The sequence below is a fragment of the Lynx rufus genome, unplaced genomic scaffold, assembly GCF_022079265.1.
Source record: "Lynx rufus isolate CCGP_SWC_20201006 ecotype Redwood Valley unplaced genomic scaffold, mLynRuf1.p SCAF_2, whole genome shotgun sequence".
Taxonomy (NCBI): Eukaryota; Metazoa; Chordata; class Mammalia; order Carnivora; family Felidae; genus Lynx; species Lynx rufus.
Window position 1 is genome coordinate 56,152,240 of NW_025814834.1, and position 18,536 is coordinate 56,170,775.

At 41.1% G+C, this 18,536-nt stretch overlaps 1 protein-coding gene and 1 long non-coding RNA gene across 2 annotated transcripts in view; one reads left to right on the forward strand and one right to left on the reverse strand.

Annotated features, from left to right (window-relative positions):
- The window catches only part of LOC124514599 (uncharacterized), a 35,827-nt gene extending 25,677 nt beyond the window's left edge, over positions 1-10,150 (reverse strand). Inside the window, exons 1-2 of the long non-coding RNA XR_006962631.1 lie at positions 10,104-10,150; positions 6,084-6,284 (exon numbers count right to left, since the gene is read on the reverse strand). This is a non-coding gene — a long non-coding RNA (uncharacterized LOC124514599). The remainder of the gene's footprint in view (positions 1-6,083; positions 6,285-10,103) is intronic.
- A 313-nt stretch (positions 10,151-10,463) lies between these two features.
- Positions 10,464-12,544, forward strand: LOC124515568 (tetratricopeptide repeat protein 30B). The gene has a single exon (XM_047084534.1). It carries the CDS (start codon positions 10,464-10,466, stop codon positions 12,459-12,461), a length of 1,998 nt encoding a protein of 665 aa, XP_046940490.1. The 3' UTR covers positions 12,462-12,544.
- Positions 12,545-18,536: the final 5,992 nt, after the last annotated feature.

An 18,536-nucleotide genomic window follows, 5' to 3' on the forward strand; every position in this document is an offset into this window, starting at 1 on the left:
GCCTGTATACATATGGAACTTTGTATACTACAGAGAAGGCATGTCAAATTGAGGTAAACGGAGAGAGTGTTCAATAAATGGAGCTGAGACAAAAAAGGTTTCCATTTGGAAAAAAATCCGAGTCTCTACCTCACATAATATACAAAAATCAATTCCAGATGCATTAAGATTTTAAATAAAGAAACAAAACTTTAAAACATATATATGAATAGGGGCAGTTACGTGTCTGACTTTGGCTCAGGTCATGATCTCACAGTTCATGGGTTTGAGCCCCGCATTAGTCTCTGTGCTGACAGTGTGGAACCTGCTTTGGATTCTCTCTCCCTCACTCTCTGCCCGTACCATACTTGTGCTTTTTCTCTCTCTTTCAAAATAAATAAACTTAAAAAAAATACACGTGAATATAACGTAGCCATGAAATAAAGAAGTTTCAAAAAGAAGTCATAAAAAGCGTTGACTATAAAAGATTAATAAATCTGACTACATTAAACTTAAGTACTATATCTTTTTAAAATTTTTTTTGATGTTTAGTTTTGAGAGAGAGAGACAGAGTGTGAGCAGGGGAGGAGAAGAGAGAGAAAGACACACACACAGAATGCAGAGCAGGCTCCAGGCTCTGAGCTGTTAGCACAGTGCCTGATGGGAGGCTCGAACTCACTGACTATGAGATTATGATTTAAACTGAAGTCAGATGCTTAACCGACTGAGCCACCCAGTCAGCCCTAAGTACTTTATCTTAAAGAAAGTGAAAAGTTACAAACTGGGAGAAGAGGCTTGCAACTCATATAACTGATAAAGGATTACTATCATAGGTATACAAAGAACTCCTAAAAATCATAAGAAAAACACTAATAAGCTAATTTAAAAAATGAGCAAAATGTAAGACTGGGCTTTCCACAAGAGAAACTATAAATGGCCAATAAATATGAATTCTGACAATATGAAGTATTAGAAATAATGTGGATTTCTAGAATCTCTTATATGCTGTTGTGGGAATATAAATAAGACCAACTATTGTAGAAAACAGTTTGGCTTATATACTAACATTAAATATCCAAATACTCTAACAACACAATTCCACTTCTAGGCATATATACAGAAGAAGTCTTGGACACGTACACCAAGGAGTATGCATCAAAATGTCACAGCAGCACTTTTCAAAACAGCAAATATCGAGAAACAACCCAAATGCCCATCAATAGGACAGTAAATGAGTACGCCATGGAATGTTCACACAATGGCATACAACAATGTAGTTGAAACCAGTGAACCACAGTGACACGTGCAACAATATGGATGAATCTTAGAATTATAACATTACAAAAGAGATACATGTGAATCTTTTTCATAAAGCTAAAATAAAGGGGCGCCTGGGTGGCGCAGTCGGTTAAGCGTCCGACTTCAGCCAGGTCACGATCTCGCGGTCCGGGAGTTCGAGCCCCGCGTCAGGCTCTGGGCTGATGGCTCAGAGCCTGGAGCCTGTTTCTGATTCTGTGTCTCCCTCTCTCTCTGCCCCTCCCCCGTTCATGCTCTGTCTCTCTCTGTCCCAAAAATAAATAAACGTTGAAAAAAAAAATTAAAAAAAAAAATAAAGCTAAAATAAAAATGTGTTCAAGAAACTCAGATAGATTCAATGAAACTGTATAAAAATGGAAGCAAGACAACACCAAACATGGGATTCAGGTTTTGGTTAATCAGGATGAGAGACAGGAGGATGGTTTGGAAAACCTCTCCAGAGTCAGATGTAGATTATGGTAAAGGTCCTACCTTTTATTTTGAGTGGTGGCACCACTGGTGGTTTTTACTTTATTAAAAATAGCTAAATAAGCAGAAGACTAGAAGAGGACCATGCATGGACCAATAATGGAGATTGTGTGGGTGATCAAGGATTATGACTGATCAGTTCATGAACCTAAGGTTTTTTTTTCCTTAAAAGAAGAAAAAACACGGGGCGCTTGGGTGGCTCAGTTGAGCGTCCGACTCTTGATTCCAGCTCGGAACATGATCTCATAGTTCCTGAGACTGAGCCCCGCATTGGGCTCTGTGCTGACAGCATGGAGATTGCTCGGGATTCTCTCTCTCCTTCTCTCTCTACACGCACCCCCTTGACCCTCCCACGCATGTGCTTTCTCTCTCTCTCTCAAAACAAATAAACATTAAAAAAATAAAAAGAAAAAAGGGAAGGAAAGAAGGAAGAGAAATTATGTGCATAGGATGCTATATATCGTATATAAATTTCATTTCAAAACAATAAAGAGGGCCTTGGAAAATATTTGCTATAAAAGGGAGAAGCAAAGTACCTAATACAGTTATAAACCGCTGCCCTAGCCAAATGCTAGTTTGTTTTTACTATAAACTCTGAACCTCTATGTCATGTTTTACCACTCATGAGGCACTGCACATATTGTCTGGGTTGCAAATTTTTAATGTACTTATAGTATCTCCCCTAGACTGTAAGTTTCTTGAAGGTTCTGGATTCTCCACAATGCACAGCGCCTTGGGTAAAGTAAACACTCACTAATTTGATGAATGAACAAATTGTACTATTAAATTTGATGCTTTAATTTCTTAGAGAAGCAGGTTTAGTGAAGAACAACAGATAATAGCTCCTCTACTTTCTGGAGTTTATCAGGCACTCTTAGGAATACAGCATCTGAAATGTCAGGAGAATGTCCACTCCTGGATGCAAACGTTCAACTTAATAGTTTTGACCTATAGTTATTTAAGCTTAAGATACTCTAATAAGAATCCCAAGGAATATCAATATCTCCATTTATGTAACAAAAACTATTAAAATGTATTAAGTACCTACTATGAGCCAGATGCTTGGTATTATCTTGAACAAAGAAATTATTTTGGTCCCTGTATTGCCAATAAGGGAACTACAACTTAGTGAGGTTAAGAATCTTTTCCATGGCTATACTGTTGACCATGGAAGGACAGGTATTTGACTTCAGATGGTTTTATGCTGAACTAGTAGCCTCTTTCAACTGTGTTATGCCACCTGGGGACCTATTTATGTCTTCATTCAGTTTTTTATTTCTTTGTTGCTGTTTTTGTTGCTGTTGTTGTTTTTAAGGGTACTTTACAGATAAAAGGCAAGGTCTGCAGGGTTCCATTTGCTGAGGCTAGAGAAGAATAAAATCATTTCTATAGTCACAGAAAAGGCAAAGAACCCCTCTATGCACAGAAGTCCAGAGGTAAGAAAAGCATTTGATGTGCTTATAAAACAAAATAATGTTATTAAATTATTCAGTAGGAGAAGGTGATTAAATCAATTGAAGTTCTACATCATTCTCAACTTCTACTACCACATATAGCAACCATCCCTTTCAAAACCATTTGGAGTCTCAGTCCCAAGACATTCCCCTACATTCAGGCAGCAAGAATCATTAAAATGAATGACAACACTTACACACCTGAGACAGAAACTCTGACTGAGGAAGCAAAGCCAGTGGGAATTCTGTTTTGCACAAGGAGATCCCCAGAGTAAAACCCTTAATAAAGAAGGGAGATAAAGTGCCTTGAAATCTTTGTAAGGGCCCTAGGAAGAGATGAGGGGAAGTCATTTAGGAGACTTGTTGCAGATCTGGAAGAGAGATGGTGGTGGCAGAAAGCAGGGCAACAGTAAAGGAATTTGGAGAGAAATATGCAGAGTTATTTCAAAGGCAGTTATTTCAAAGGCAGACTGTCAGATGTGTACTTATTGGATATGGGGAGTTTGGGAGCAGGAGGCTTGAAGGAGAGGCTGCGTTTCTGAGTTGGGTCTCCTAGTCCACCAGCACAGGCCCTAGGAGTACATTCCACAACTTTCTGCAGAGAAAGCCTTAAAAAAGAGTACTGTACTTTTGAGACAATTGGATGGCTGGTTGTCAAAACCATCATGGATGGCTCCTGGTAGAAAAACAGTTTGGAGGCTTTGCAAGTCAGAAAATGTGTTCTGAGGCTGATAACAACTTTAAGAATATCATCCTTTGAGGGGCACCTGGGTGGCTCAGTTGGTTAAGCGTCCAACTTTAGCTCAGGTCATAATCTCATGGTTCGTGGGTTCGAGCCCCGCGCCGGGCTCTGTGCTGACAGCTAGCTCAGAGCCTGGAGCCTGTCTTTGGATTCTGGGTCTCCCTCTCTCTCTCTGTCCCTCCCATGCTTCCTCTCTTTCTCTCTCTCTCTCAAAAATAAATAAAACATTAAAAAAAATTGAGAAAAAAAAAGAATATCCTCCTCTGACCATTGACTTCACAGACCTTTCCCATTCAGTTTAAATGCTCAAATGAAGTGATGTGGGCACCAGCCCCAGCAGTGCATTCCACATCACACTCCAGCTGTGGGGAATACATTTTTCAGTGGCAGTACCACAACTGTGTCTACTCCACTAATTCCTTTTTATAAACCGTGTTATTGCGTTCTGCCTAATAAATTAGTTTGGATAATAACACCATAAACCTCAAAATAGAAACTATTCGATGAAAAGCAAGATATATGAAGAAGAAAACATATTAATTACTATATAAAATATTAATAGAGCTGGAGCTACCAGAGAAAAAAGATTAAGTCTCATTGAGGTTAAATTTCTCACCACCTGAGCGTGTATGTTCCCCGGTGTGGATTCAGCATACAATCTTTTCCAAACGTCTTAAAAGATTGAACAGATGCCCCTAAAGGTCAGTGAACTACATTGCAAATTTGGCAGTAATTTATTCTTTTCTTCCCTATTTACAGATAAGAGGTGAGAGGTGGTAGAAAGAGGGTCAGTTCTATCATCATCAATAGACACAGAGGAACAAAAAAATCAAGCTGGACTCTAGAGGAAGCAAGGAATCTGAGCCTCTCAATCTGGCCATCCTGCAGAAAATGGCCTGGAATGGACGGGAAACAGAAATAATAACTTGGCAAATGGTTTTGCAGACGGTTTTCCTTTATTAAGGAAAATGTTTAATCAGAGCTAAGGTTGAAACACTTATAAATAAAGTGTTTACTAAGAGGAAGTGGCTATTTTTACAGGATAAATAAGAAACAATCATTTCCAATTAGCTTTATAAGAGAATGCCAATAGAGATGGGATCTGATCACCTCTTGTTTTGACAGGGAGAAACATAAGCATATGAAGAACCAAACATCATGCTTTTAGCTCCTACACATTTTGCCTGAATGGAATTCTTCTATATGGTGAACATGCTGCCCTTTATGTAGCAAAATCCACCCTGAGTCAAAGCCTAAATCCTTTCAATAAGGCACTAAATCATTTCATTGCAACCACCAAATGCTTTCTTATTGCTAGGACTGGTACGATACACTTACTTTTTGATACATGCTCCAATTTTTCAAGATTTTGTTGGAAACAAAACGGTCCTTTATGACATTTTATAATATTCCACCCCATTTATTGCTTTCCAGAATTTCTTTCATTAATTAAAGGGCCTTCTTTCACTGCTGCCCCTCCCCCCAAACTAATCTATTCCCCAACTGCCCATCATAGACTAAATAAAAGTCAGTCTATCACAGCAGCAGTGATGGTCATGCCAATTTCACAGTGTGATTTGTGCATTCATTTCATTTTGAAAATGACCCTGCCCTCCATCTGTCTAAGCCGAATGTCCTGCTTTTTTCAAGCCAGGCCTCAGGAACAGCAGCACATGAAATAAGGGGGAAAACATAGGATGGCATCCCTCTTGCCCCCACTAGCTGCCACACTCACAGATAGATACTGACACAAAGAGGGGACCGCAACTGATGCCTGAAGGGATCAGAGAAATTTGGGGAAGACAGTTCTTCAGTTTTTCATACATTTCCAAGAAACCATTTGAAGGTGAATGCTTTCATGATACAACTCTGAAACAGACTAAAGAGATAAAAGGCAATTTCCAATTTCCATGTTCTGTCATTTTACCTTGATTTAATAGCAAATTACCAAAGGTAACAGCTTAATACATAAGAATTTAAACTACATTAGGATTTTTAAATATTGAGTCTTGTGGATGTTAATTTTTTTTCCCAAGCGGTGTCAATCAGGTAGTCATAAAAGAGAAGGCACCCTATTTCCTGATTACTCAGGCACACTAGCTAGCATCCCTCAAATCATGTACCTCCTTTAGCTGAAGACCAGAAAAGACTGCAGCCAGAGATTGGGTTGGAAGAAGTCTTTGAGTAGGGTTATACTGGTCTTCCTCAGCTGCTTTCTCTGGAAATCTTGAGTGGCCCAGAGTCCCCCTCAATTCCTCTGAAATGGGTGGAGTTTGTCCTTTTGTCAGTACTCATGCAGTAGAAGGCTCCTCATCTGGTCCCATCTAGAAGAACACAAGTTTGACAAACTTCTCAGCAAGGGAGAATAATGTATAAATAGATGAAATCAGTTTCTTGATAGTATAGCATCCAGATGCCTTATTGAAATCTCTTTTTAGCTATAATAGGTGACTAGAAACTATGCTGCCATCCACCAATCACTTCTTAACATCTACTTACAGATGCATCTCAGGCCAGGAAGTTCACACTTTACTGCTCTAACCAAGGTGGCTTGTTTTTTGGTTTTTTTTTTAAATGTTTATTTATTGGCACAAAAACAGACACACAGACCAATGGAATAGAATAGAAACCCCAGAACTAGACCCACAAATGTATGGCCAACTCATCTTTGACAAAGCAGGAAAGAACATCCAATGGAAAAAAGACAGTCTCTTTAACAAATGGTGCTGGGAGAACTGGACAGCAACATGCAGAAGGTTGAAACTAGACCACTTTCTCACACCATTCACAAAAATAAACTCAAAATGGATAAAGGACCTGAATGTGAGACAGGAAACCATCAAAACCTTAGAGGAGAAAGCAGGAAAAGACCTCTCTGACCTCAGCCGTAGCAATTTCTTACTCGACACATCCCCAAAGGCAAGGGAATTAAAAGCAAAAGTGAATTACTGGGACCTTATGAAGATAAAAAGCTTCTGCACAGCAAAGGAAACAACCAACAAAACTAAAAGGCAACCAACGGAATGGGAAAAGATATTTGCAAATGACATATCGGACAAAGGGCTAGTATCCAAAATCTATAAAGAGCTCACCAAACTCACCAAAAAACAAATAACCCAGTGAAGAAATGGGCAGAAAACATGAATAGACACTTCTCTAAAGAAGACATCCGGATGGCCAACAGGCACATGAAAAGATGTTCAACGTCGCTCCTTATCAGGGAAATACAAATCAAAACCACACTCAGATATCACCTCACGCCAGTCAGAGTGGCTAAAATGAACAAATCAGGAGACTATAGATGCTGGAGAGGATGTGGAGAAATGGGAACCCTCTTGCACTGTTGGTGGGAATGCAAACTGGTGCAGCCACTCTGGAAAGCAGTGTGGAGGTTCCTCAGAAAATTAAAAATAGACCTACCCTATGACCCAGCAATAGCACTGCTAGGAATTTATCCAAGGGATACAGGAGTACTGATGCATAGGGGCACTTGTACCCCAATGTTTATAGCAGCACTCTCAACAATAGCCAAATTATGGAAAGAGCCTAAATGTCCATCAACTGATGAATGGATAAAGAAATTGTGGTATATATACACAATGGAATACTATGTGGCAATGAGAAAGAATGAAATATGGCCTTTTGTAGCAACGTGGATGGAACTGGAGAGTGTGATGCTAAGTGAAATAAGCCATACAGAGAAAGACAGACACCATATGGTTTCACTCTTATGTGGATCCTGAGAAACTTAACGGAAACCCATGAGGGAGGGGAAGGAAAAAAAAAAAAAAAAGAGGTTAGAGTAGGAGAGAGCCAACGCCTAAGAGACTCTTAAAAACTGAGAACAAACTGAGGGTTGATGGGGGGTGGGAGGGAGGGGAGGGTGGGTGATGGGTATTGAGGAGGGCACCTTTTGGGATGAGCACTGGGTGTTGTATGGAAACCAATTTGACAATAAATTTCACATATTAAAAAAAATAATAAATAAATGTTTATTTTTGAGAGAGAGAGAGAGAGAGAGAGTGTGTAAGTGGGGGGAGGGGCAGAGAGAGAGGGAGACACAGAATCTGCAGCAGGCTCCAGGCTCTGAGCTGTCAGCACAGAGCCTGTTGCGGGGCTGGAAATCACAGACCATGACATCATGACTTGAGCCGAAGTCGGACGCTTAACTAACTGAGCCACTCAGGAACCCCAAGGTGGTTGTTCTAATGGGAAAATAACAACCAAAAAACCAACATACTAGTATTCTCTTAAAACCAAGCCCTTAAAGGGGAGCCTGGGTGGCTCAGTTAGTTGGGTGTCCAACTTTGGCTCAGGTCACGATCTCACAGTCCGTGAGTATGAGCCTTGCATCAGGCTCTCTGCTGACAGCTCAGAGCCCAGAGCCTGCTTCAGATTCTGTGTCTCCTTCTCTCTCTGCCCCTCCTCCTACTCACACTCTGTCCCTCTCTCTCAAAAATAAAATAAAAACATTAACAAAATTAAAAAAAGAAAAACTAAGACCTTAGCTAATAAACATATATTGAATTAATTCAACAGTCACTCTTTCCTAATAACTTAGCTTTTGGATATCATGGTCCAGTTGTTTCTTTTCTCTATCTACTAAGCAAAATACAGGGTGCTTATTAAGCTTAGAAAAAATATATGTAAATAGTCTAATAGAGTGCCCTATAATATGGTTGATATTGGCACCAAAATTTATTTATAGAGAAGACTTACGGGCTGCAACACTATTGAGGCAATAAGAGATTTGCATTGAATTCTTGAATTACATAGCAAAGACACGCTTTTACCTGGACTATGTTTATCTTGGATTGTACCAAGGCCAATGGAAATCTGAAAGACTGTGGAAGGCTATGAAAGAAAACCCCCTTACCTTAGGCCACCAGCAGAGGCACTGCCTATTATATTCGTAAGTTATAGCTAATTTTATTATCTTAAGAACTGCCACTACCTCAATGGGATAAGCCAGTTTTGTCTTCTGCTATCTTGTCTACTTCTCTAATTTTTGACTGATAAAATTGTTGTTCATCCCCCACAAATTTTACAGTCTCCACATCAATCTAAATTATGGGTATGTTTTTTATTAGTAATCCATTATAACTTTATAGAATAACTAAGTCCCTAGTTTTCCACTGTTCTATGAGGGGCACTATTAAATTCAAAAGGATTTATACAAAATAGTTCTGAGGTTGTAACACGGAATCTAGAGCATCTATTCCAAATAAAGACAAAGTAACAAAAGGAAATTCAGAATGTGTGTGTGTGTGTGTGTGTGTGTGTGTGTGCAGTAGCAAATTTCCAGAGATCTTCAAACTAAGAATCTGAGGGGCAAAAATTAAAGTGTAGGAAATTTTCTTTTTCTTTTTACTAAAAGAAAATCCAATTTTTATCAGTTCAGTGATATCCCAAACATCATTAAAGCCTGACAAGTACAGGCTGGATGGATATCTCTCTCTCTCTCTCTCTCTCTCTCTCTCTCTCTCTCTCTCTCCCCCAACCCCCCCACCCCCCCCCTCCCCCCATCACACATACACAAGCACACACAAACTAAGTAGGTTTGGAGAGTTAGAAGAGAATACTTTTGGTCTTGCTTTTATTCCCACTCCACCTTGGAAAAGACTAGGTCATGGATTTTTCCATTGTCTTCATCTGGTAGCGAAATTTGGAGTAAGGCAAGGTGTAGGGCCAGGTTTAAACGCCAATATGTGCTTAATAATGTTTGTCGTCGTGTAAAAGGGGGAGTAGCGTAAGAGGGAGACACCTGGAACTAAAGGCAATCCTCCCCAGTACCAGATAAGATCCACAGCACTCTTTCCTTCTGTGAACCTCTGGAAATAACAAAATAAGGACTCCTGGTCGCTGCACTATTTTGTTCTTATTATGTCCTCAATGAGGCCTGAAAACTGAACCTTCTCTATTTGGAGAATGCCAAGTTGACATTCCGCCTTTTCAGTTCCCGTTTCTTTCACTAAAACAACGTGCAACGAAACTACTGATATACACCACATAGTCTATAAAGGCTCAAAAACGCAAGGGACTTCAGCCCTTAAACCTTCCTCTCCGCGCCAGAGACCTAAGTGACAGAACAGGGAGCCAGTAATCCTGCTGTCTGTAGAAAGAAAAGGTCCCTGAACTCTCACCTTCTGACCACCGCAGATCCTTCCGGCAGAGACTACGCCTCCCAGCATGCAGAGCGGCAGCGTCCTGGGCAGCTGCGCGATTGGCCGGTGCATGCCGGGAAGTGGAGTTTCGGTCACTGAATAACCGGAGGAATTTCCTCTTTGCTAACGCCGCTCACACTCTGGAGTCTTCGGGGACGAGTCCATATATGAGACCCTCACATTAGTGATTCCTTTCCAATCCTAGTCTGGTCTTCCCCCAGCAAAGTAACTTTGGGAGCACGCAAACCAACAAATATAAACCCGGAATAATCTTTGTGTCTTCCGTTTCCGGTGGGCTTGTTGCCATGGTAACCAGCACGCACCACCAGCTTGGCGGTTATGGCTGGGCTGAGCGGCGCGCAGATCCCCGATGGGGAGTTCACTGCCGTCGTGTACCGGCTCATCCGGGATTCGCGCTACGCCGAGGCCGTGCAGCTACTGGGCGGCGAGCTCCAGCGGAGCCCGAGGAGCCGCGCCGGCCTGTCGCTGCTGGGCTACTGCTACTACCGCCTGCAGGAGTTCACGCTGGCGGCCGAGTGCTATGAGCAGCTGGGCCAGCTGCACCCGGAACTGGAGCAGTACCGCCTGTACCAGGCCCAGGCCCTGTACAAGGCCTGCCTTTATCCAGAGGCCACGCGGGTCGCCTTCCTCCTCCTGGACAACCCCGCCTACCACAACCGCGTCCTCCGTCTGCAAGCCGCGATCAAGTACAGCGAGGGCGACCTGCCCGGGGCCAAGAGCCTGGTGGAGCAGCTACTGGGCGGGGAAGGGGGAGAGGACAGTGGGGGCGAGAACGAGCCCGATGGTCAGGTCAACCTGGGGTGTTTGCTCTACAAGGAGGGACAGTATGAGGCCGCGTGTTCCAAGTTCTTTGCGGCCCTCCAGGCTTCGGGCTACCGGCCTGACCTTTCCTACAACCTGGCTTTGGCCTATTACAGTAGCCGGCACTATGCCCCGGCCCTGAAGCACATCGCAGACATTATTGAGCGTGGCATCCGCCAGCACCCGGAGCTAGGTGTAGGCATGACCACTGAGGGCATCGATGTTCGAAGTGTTGGCAACACCTTAGTCCTTCACCAGACTGCCCTGGTCGAAGCCTTCAACCTCAAAGCAGCCATAGAATACCAACTGAGAAACTATGAGGCGGCCCAGGAAGCCCTCACTGACATGCCACCTAGGGCAGAAGAAGAGTTAGACCCCGTGACCCTGCACAACCAGGCGCTAATGAACATGGATGCCAGGCCTACAGAAGGGTTTGAAAAGCTACAGTTTTTGCTCCAACAGAACCCCTTTCCCCCGGAGACCTTTGGCAACCTGCTGCTGCTCTACTGTAAGTATGAGTATTTCGACCTGGCAGCAGATGTCCTGGCCGAGAATGCCCATTTGACTTACAAGTTCCTCACACCCTATCTCTATGACTTCTTGGATGCCTTGATCACCTGCCAGACAGCCCCTGAAGAGGCTTTCATTAAGCTTGATGGGCTAGCAGGGATGCTGACTGAACAGCTCCGGAGACTCACCAAACAAGTACAGGAAGCAAGACACCATAGAGATGACGAAGTTGTCAAAAAGGCAGTGAATGAATATGATGACACTCTGGAGAAGTATATTCCTGTGTTGATGGCCCAGGCCAAAATCTACTGGAACCTTGAGAATTATCCAATGGTGGAAAAGATCTTCCGCAAATCTGTGGAATTCTGTAATGACCATGATGTGTGGAAGTTGAACGTGGCTCATGTCCTGTTCATGCAGGAAAACAAATACAAAGAAGCTATAGGTTTCTATGAACCCATAGTCAAGAAGCATTATGACAACATCCTGAATGTCAGTGCTGTTGTGCTGGCTAACCTGTGTGTCTCATATATTATGACAAGTCAGAATGAAGAAGCTGAGGAGTTGATGAGGAAGATTGAAAAGGAGGAAGAGCAGCTGTCCTATGATGACCCCGATAAGAAAATCTACCACCTCTGCATTGTGAATTTGGTGATAGGCACACTTTATTGTGCCAAAGGAAATTATGACTTTGGTATTTCTCGGGTGATCAAAAGCCTGGAGCCTTATCATAAGAAACTGGGAACTGATACCTGGTATTATGCTAAAAGATGCTTCCTGTCCTTATTAGAAAACATGTCAAAACACACGATCGTGCTTCGTGACAGTGTTATTCAAGAATGTGTCCAGTTTCTAGAACAATGTGAACTTTATGGCAGGAACATACCTGCCGTGATTGAACAACCTCTGGAAGAAGAAAGAATGCATACTGGAAAGAATACAGTCACATATGAATCCAGACAGCTAAAAGCTTTGATTTATGAGATTATAGGGTGGAATATATAGAGATGCCTGATAATGTCTTTTATCATAATAGCTTTATATATCTATATTTGGTATTATTTTATCTATATTTAGCCATTGGCAGGGCACCTGGGTGGCTCAGTTGGTTAAGTGTCCGGCTTCAGCTCAGGTCATGATCTCAAGGTTCCAGAGTTCAAGCCCTGCATTGGGCTCTGTGCTGACAGCTTGGAGCCTGGAGCCTGCTTTGGATTCTGTGTCTCCCTCTCTCTCTGCCCCTCCCCTGCTCATGCTCTGTTTCTCTCTCAAAAATAAAAAACAGTAATAAAAAAAATAAATACATGTAGCCATTGGCATTTTTACATTTGTCATATGTTAAACTTTGTACATTTGCAAATCATAAACCTTATTTTTAAAATCGTCACAAATACTGAAAATTTGAAACCTAGAAAGATACGAAAAATTCAAAGCTGAATTGGACTCTCTGTTTATTAGAACTTGTAGTGCCTATGTTCCCTCTCCTTTGTTATCACTTGTGCTTGGTTGTATTTGGAGAGTCCCTTGCACACGCATTACAATTTACAGGGACTTGGCACTATCAAGTCCAGAACAGAGTAGTTAACATATAGGATTTCTAGGCATTTAAGAGGTTTAGAGATTGTGCTCTATTCTCACTATTTATTTGGAATGCACACATTTTGCATAGAGTGTAAGATGTTTTAGCAGGGTTTTTCTACATAGAGGTAACACTTAATGTAACCCCAAATTCCTTAGGTGGTAAATGTTTGGGTTCCTTGTTTTGTTTTTTTAAAATGCAAGATTCAGTGGGCAGTCTTGTGCCCTTAACAAAATTATGGTGCTATGGTATAAAGACAATAAACAATTGTTTAAGAAACAACTTTATGTAGTTTTCTTTTGTTCCATTTGTTAATAATTTGTACATATGAACAAGATGTACTGTTACTATTTTTCGTAACTCTGCTCTCATTTATCTCCAAATAGCAACTAATAGCAGAGGTAACCTGAGAACTTAGTTCTTAATTCCTACTTTTGTGTTTGCCACTTAGGATAGGTTAATGCTGGAGTTATTTCTGTGTTGTCACCGCTCTGTTATGGAAAAATCTACCTTATTCCCATGACGCCACCAAACTTCTACCTCTATTACAGATGACAAGTTCTGAAACCTTCTCTGGTAGATTCAGAATGCTGGTTTCACACCTGCAACATTCCCAATTAGAACTCCGCTCATTCTGCTTAGGCATTTTATTTTCTGAACTATATAAAAACTATTTGCTCACCTACCCCCTTTCTCTCCATAAATGTAACTGTGAACCCCAACTTGACATGGCTTAGAAAAAAACAAAAGTTTTAGGTTGAAGTATATGAAATTGCTGATCTTGAAAGTTACCGACCTACAAAACTAGCAATTTCTTATGGTTTAATCTAATGGCTTTCTACTAATAGTGAACCCCTCCCATAAGGAGATGATGATTTTTTCCTTCAAGGAGAAATCACTTAGGCATGTAGGTTCCCAGACAAGTTATGCTCAACATAAATCCTCTAGCATGAACTCCTGGGTGCTCAAATTCTGTCATACCAGAAAATCTGACTTATCATGAAGTCCAATGGTTTTGAATTTCTAAGCATTTTTAGTCTTTATTATGTACACTGATACCATTCACTATTTACTATTTACTGCTATTTACTATTGACGTTTGATCCCATGTTTGGAGGACAGTGTTTAATGACCTCTTCAGTGTATCCCATAGCACAATTCTATCTCTGGGAAATGGTCTTTGTTCAACAACTTTTGTACTAAAAGTGTTGCTACTTCTTTGTGCAGTAGTAGCTCTATGCCCCTCTCAATCTCCATCACTCCTTAGGATTTGGAAAGTAATGAACTGAAATCTCATTTTCAACAGCCATGTTAAAATTCTGATTTTTTTTTCTTAAAAAAATGCATAAAGTGTAAGTAATGTTAACCACCCAAAAGCAAATGTTTTCCAGATTCCCTTTTGCAAATAGCCTGGCCTTTATTCAGCCACATTTTATTTACCCAGGTGCTATGTGTTTGTGGTTTGCATGTATGTGTAATTGTGCTCTCCAGAACATAAAAAGCTTTTCAGAACTGTTTTTTAACCCCTTGCCGCTGGGCAGCTGGGATTTCCTGGTTAGCAATGAATCAGGAAATCCTGACTGCTCCTAACACTGAGTACAGGAATAAAGGTCAATCAAGGCATTTGTCCCCTTCCTTACCCATGTTCTCTGGAGAGGCACCCCCTCAGATTGACAGACTGACTGTTGCCTAGCAACAGCAAAGACTCCTGAACCACACCTACGAAGCTGCCTAGCCTTCTGAGTCCTTGAGGAGACTGAAGGGTGAGGACATTCCTAACTCTCCAGAAACTTATTGTCCTTTATTTTCAGGATATATTTCTTTTAAACTCACCTTCGGAAGTACTTAGCTCTGCTTTTTGATACTATGATACTAACAGACTCTATATTTTGCCATTTAACCAAAGGCTTTCATCCCTAAAGTTCTGATGAAAAGCTTTTTTCTATGCTCCTAGAACATTATGTGTTCAGTGCTAAGGCACTGTTCTTGACAAAAAAAAGATTTCTGTGTATTTCTAAAGCTTTTACTCCTTTTTCATTCTATCTGCATGGCGTCTTTTATTTTTATTTAATGTTTATTTTTTAGAGAAAGAGAGAGAGAGCACACACAAGTCGGGGAGGGACGGAAAGAGACACAGAATCTGAAGCAGGCTCCAGGCTCTGAGCTGTCAGCACAGAGCCCGACGCAGGGCTCAAACCCATGAACCACGGGATCATGACCTGAGCTGAAGTGGGACGCTTAACCAACTGAGCCATCCAGGCACCCCTGCACGGTGTATTTCAAAGGGATCAAATATTAAATCTAGTATCTCGTGATCTTAGTCAAACCCCTATCTTCACACATGTCCAGAATATAAGCATGTTTGTAAACAAGTAGTTATTTCCATTTTCTCAGACATGAGTAACAATTTGATCTTCCCAGGATGACGAGCAGAGACTCCTGTGATCAGTAACAAGACTGTCAAAGGATTCCTATTCCTCCAGCCAGCCCTTCTTTGAATTTGGCCTCAGCTGTGGCACGAACGTTCACCCTAACTCCATCTGTGAGGTCAGGTGTACAGTGGCCATCTCTGATCCATTCATAAGAAGCAGACAACTGGGAACTGTGGGGTGTGGGGACTGAAGGGGTGGGGTCATTGGGAATGAAATCCTAGATGATACTCCCTTCCTGCAGGGTGAAATAGGAATATATAGGTATGGCCTCTCAGACCTCAGAAGAGCACCTCAGATGGAATCCATGTAGAACTGCCAGTGATAGGCGTGGCCCAAGATTATAACAATTTGTTTGTTTGTGTATGTAGGGCTATGGGGGTGTGGGGTGATGCCCAAATAAATCAGCTTACTAGGAAATGTGAGATAAGAAAAGGTAAATGGCTTGGAGGGGAAGCTTTAAAGGAATAACTTTCTGAAAGTGAAATCTTTCACTTCAGGTGAACACCAGCATTTTTTAATGTAAGTTTTTGTCTTAGGTTCCCTCGTCCTTTTCTTAATGGCTGTGGATGATCTGGAAACATGTGGGAGACTGTGGTTTCGTGATGGTATTCTCTGACACATGGAGTAGCTTCCTAGAAATGGTGTGACTTACAGCTATCTACCATTCCCTAACTGCCTTTAGCTTTTGTTGACCTATCACTGGGACTAAAGTGACATCTGGGCTTTTTTGTATTCACTTATTGGGCTGTACCCATTGTATTAGTCAAACAGCACATTTTGTGACATGACCTCCTGTCTAGGGTTAAATGCTCAGCACAGTGTCTAGCTAATAAAGAATGAATTAAAAAGATTATTAATGCAATAGTCATTTTAGGGTAGTATTCAGCAAAAATATCTAAACTTAATCAGAATCACTGAGACCAAATTAGAAGGAACCTTAGAGACTTTCATTATAAAAAAGAAATCAGGTCCAAAAGAGAAAAATGGAGTACACCCAAAATTCTAGAACTCTTTCCATTGTGTTCTTAGACTTTAGAACTCCATCTTCTCTTATTTTACAGCTTTATTGTGACAAAATTTGTTTTTAAGAAGTACCTTCCCAGGTGTAATACAGACGCAGTGAGATACCAAAGATGTGACAGAATTGTGTAAGAATGAATTAAAGAGCTTGTCCATCAGCCAACACTAGACCCAATCAACGAGTCACATCAGAAAATGGGCTTATGAGTACTATTGCAAAGAAAGAAGACATATCCCTGAGGCCAAACATAGGCAAAAGTAAATGTGATTGGCAGTAAGACCTCATTTGCTTTCCCGATAGGGTAAGAAGCTGGACCAGCAAGCTTTACCAAAGGATTTCACTCTGGCAGCTGACAGTGTTAAGTGAAACTGCATGTTTAATGTTATCTTAATAGTTGATTCATCATTGAGAAAAAAGGGCTTATTTGTGGACAAAATGTAAACATGTAAGTAAGGTAGACAACAGCATGTCAAGTGGAAGAGTAGCTGCCTGAGCCCTGAATGCTCTCTCACGGATGTGTTGTTGGGCAGGCCCTTGTGTACCATAGCTATCTGCCATTACTGGCAAGGGAATCCAGACATAACATGTCTCACTTCCATGGACCTAAAACTGGATGGGACAAAAAATATTCTGGAGAAGAGTCAAGATTCTAAAGTTTTGAAAATCTGGAAATAAATCCAGTAAGATACAAATTTTAGTAAGGATATAGGTAAGGGGGCTTTGAAAAATCAGCTTCCAGGGAGGTGTGGCCAAAACGGCATATGCAGAAAAGACAAGCTTTGTGAAATTCAAGTTCAGTGTGAGGTGATAGTGCAATGTGTCCATCAAAAACGTGTTTATTAGTGACAGAAAAAGGGAATCATTGGCTCTACTCTGGCACATTCAGGCCTAGATACCTCACTTTAAGGACATCAAAGAGGCACATACAAAGAGCGATTGGGATGGTGAAGGATCTAGAACTCATAGGAGCAAAGGTTGGAAATGTGGGGGAACATGAGCTGCCTTTAAACACTGGAAGAGCTGCCTTTCATTAGAGCAACTGGACAGTAACTTATGACTACAGAAGACAAAAGTTACATCAATGGATAGAGGAGACAGATTTCAATCCAATAAACAAAAACCTCTTAACACCTCTTTAATATCTTAAAACCTCTTAAGATTTCAAGTTGGAAAAGGCTTCCCAGATAAGCAATACACTCCCATTTGGTCACAACAAATGTTCAGGAAGACTAGTTATCTGTGGCCTGGGGGATAGGAGAAAGTAGTCAATTATGTTTGGGAAAAGATTAAGATGATTTCTAAGGGTTTTTCAGTCCAAGTTTATATGAGCCAGGAAGAAAATTTCTTTAATTAATTACTGTAAGAGCCAAAATCTTAGTGACACAAGTGATTATTTCAATGTACCAAGGAAGACTAGGTTCAACACAAAGTTCAGTCATTTCAGAGCCCAGAAAACTACAACCCGCCCTCTAGCGTAGGAGCCACAGGCAGGGACAAAACCAGTATCTGTGCACATGTCCTTCACTAACAGAGAGGCTACTCATGGGTACAGATTATATTCTATCCATTCTCTGTGAGTATAGCATGATGCTGCCAACAAAGGTTACATGGAATTAACATGAAATAAGCAACAATTTCTGTAACAATGAGTGGTTTTGGTATTGTTTTATTTCTTCCCAGCACGTCTTAAAAATCACATGGGCATTTGCTTATAGAACAGTACAGTCTAGGAAAAGCAATAAAAGGAGAATCCAAACATACACCAAAAGCACAGTATATAGACCATGTGTTGAGCACTTGTGGAAAACAACATGGCTCAGTCTGAACTGACAAAACTATGTTGAGATCTCTCAGGAATTTCCCTTTCCACTACATACCAATGTTTAAACCATAAATGTAAAGAGAAGAACTGTTTGTATGCATTAGTTACAGCAGTATAATGGCTTACATACAAGAGCTTACCCACATGTAGTTCCCAAAAGATTACTACAGTACTGGCAGGAATATGTACTGCCTTGGAGGAAGACTCAGGATAAGATATTATTCAAGTC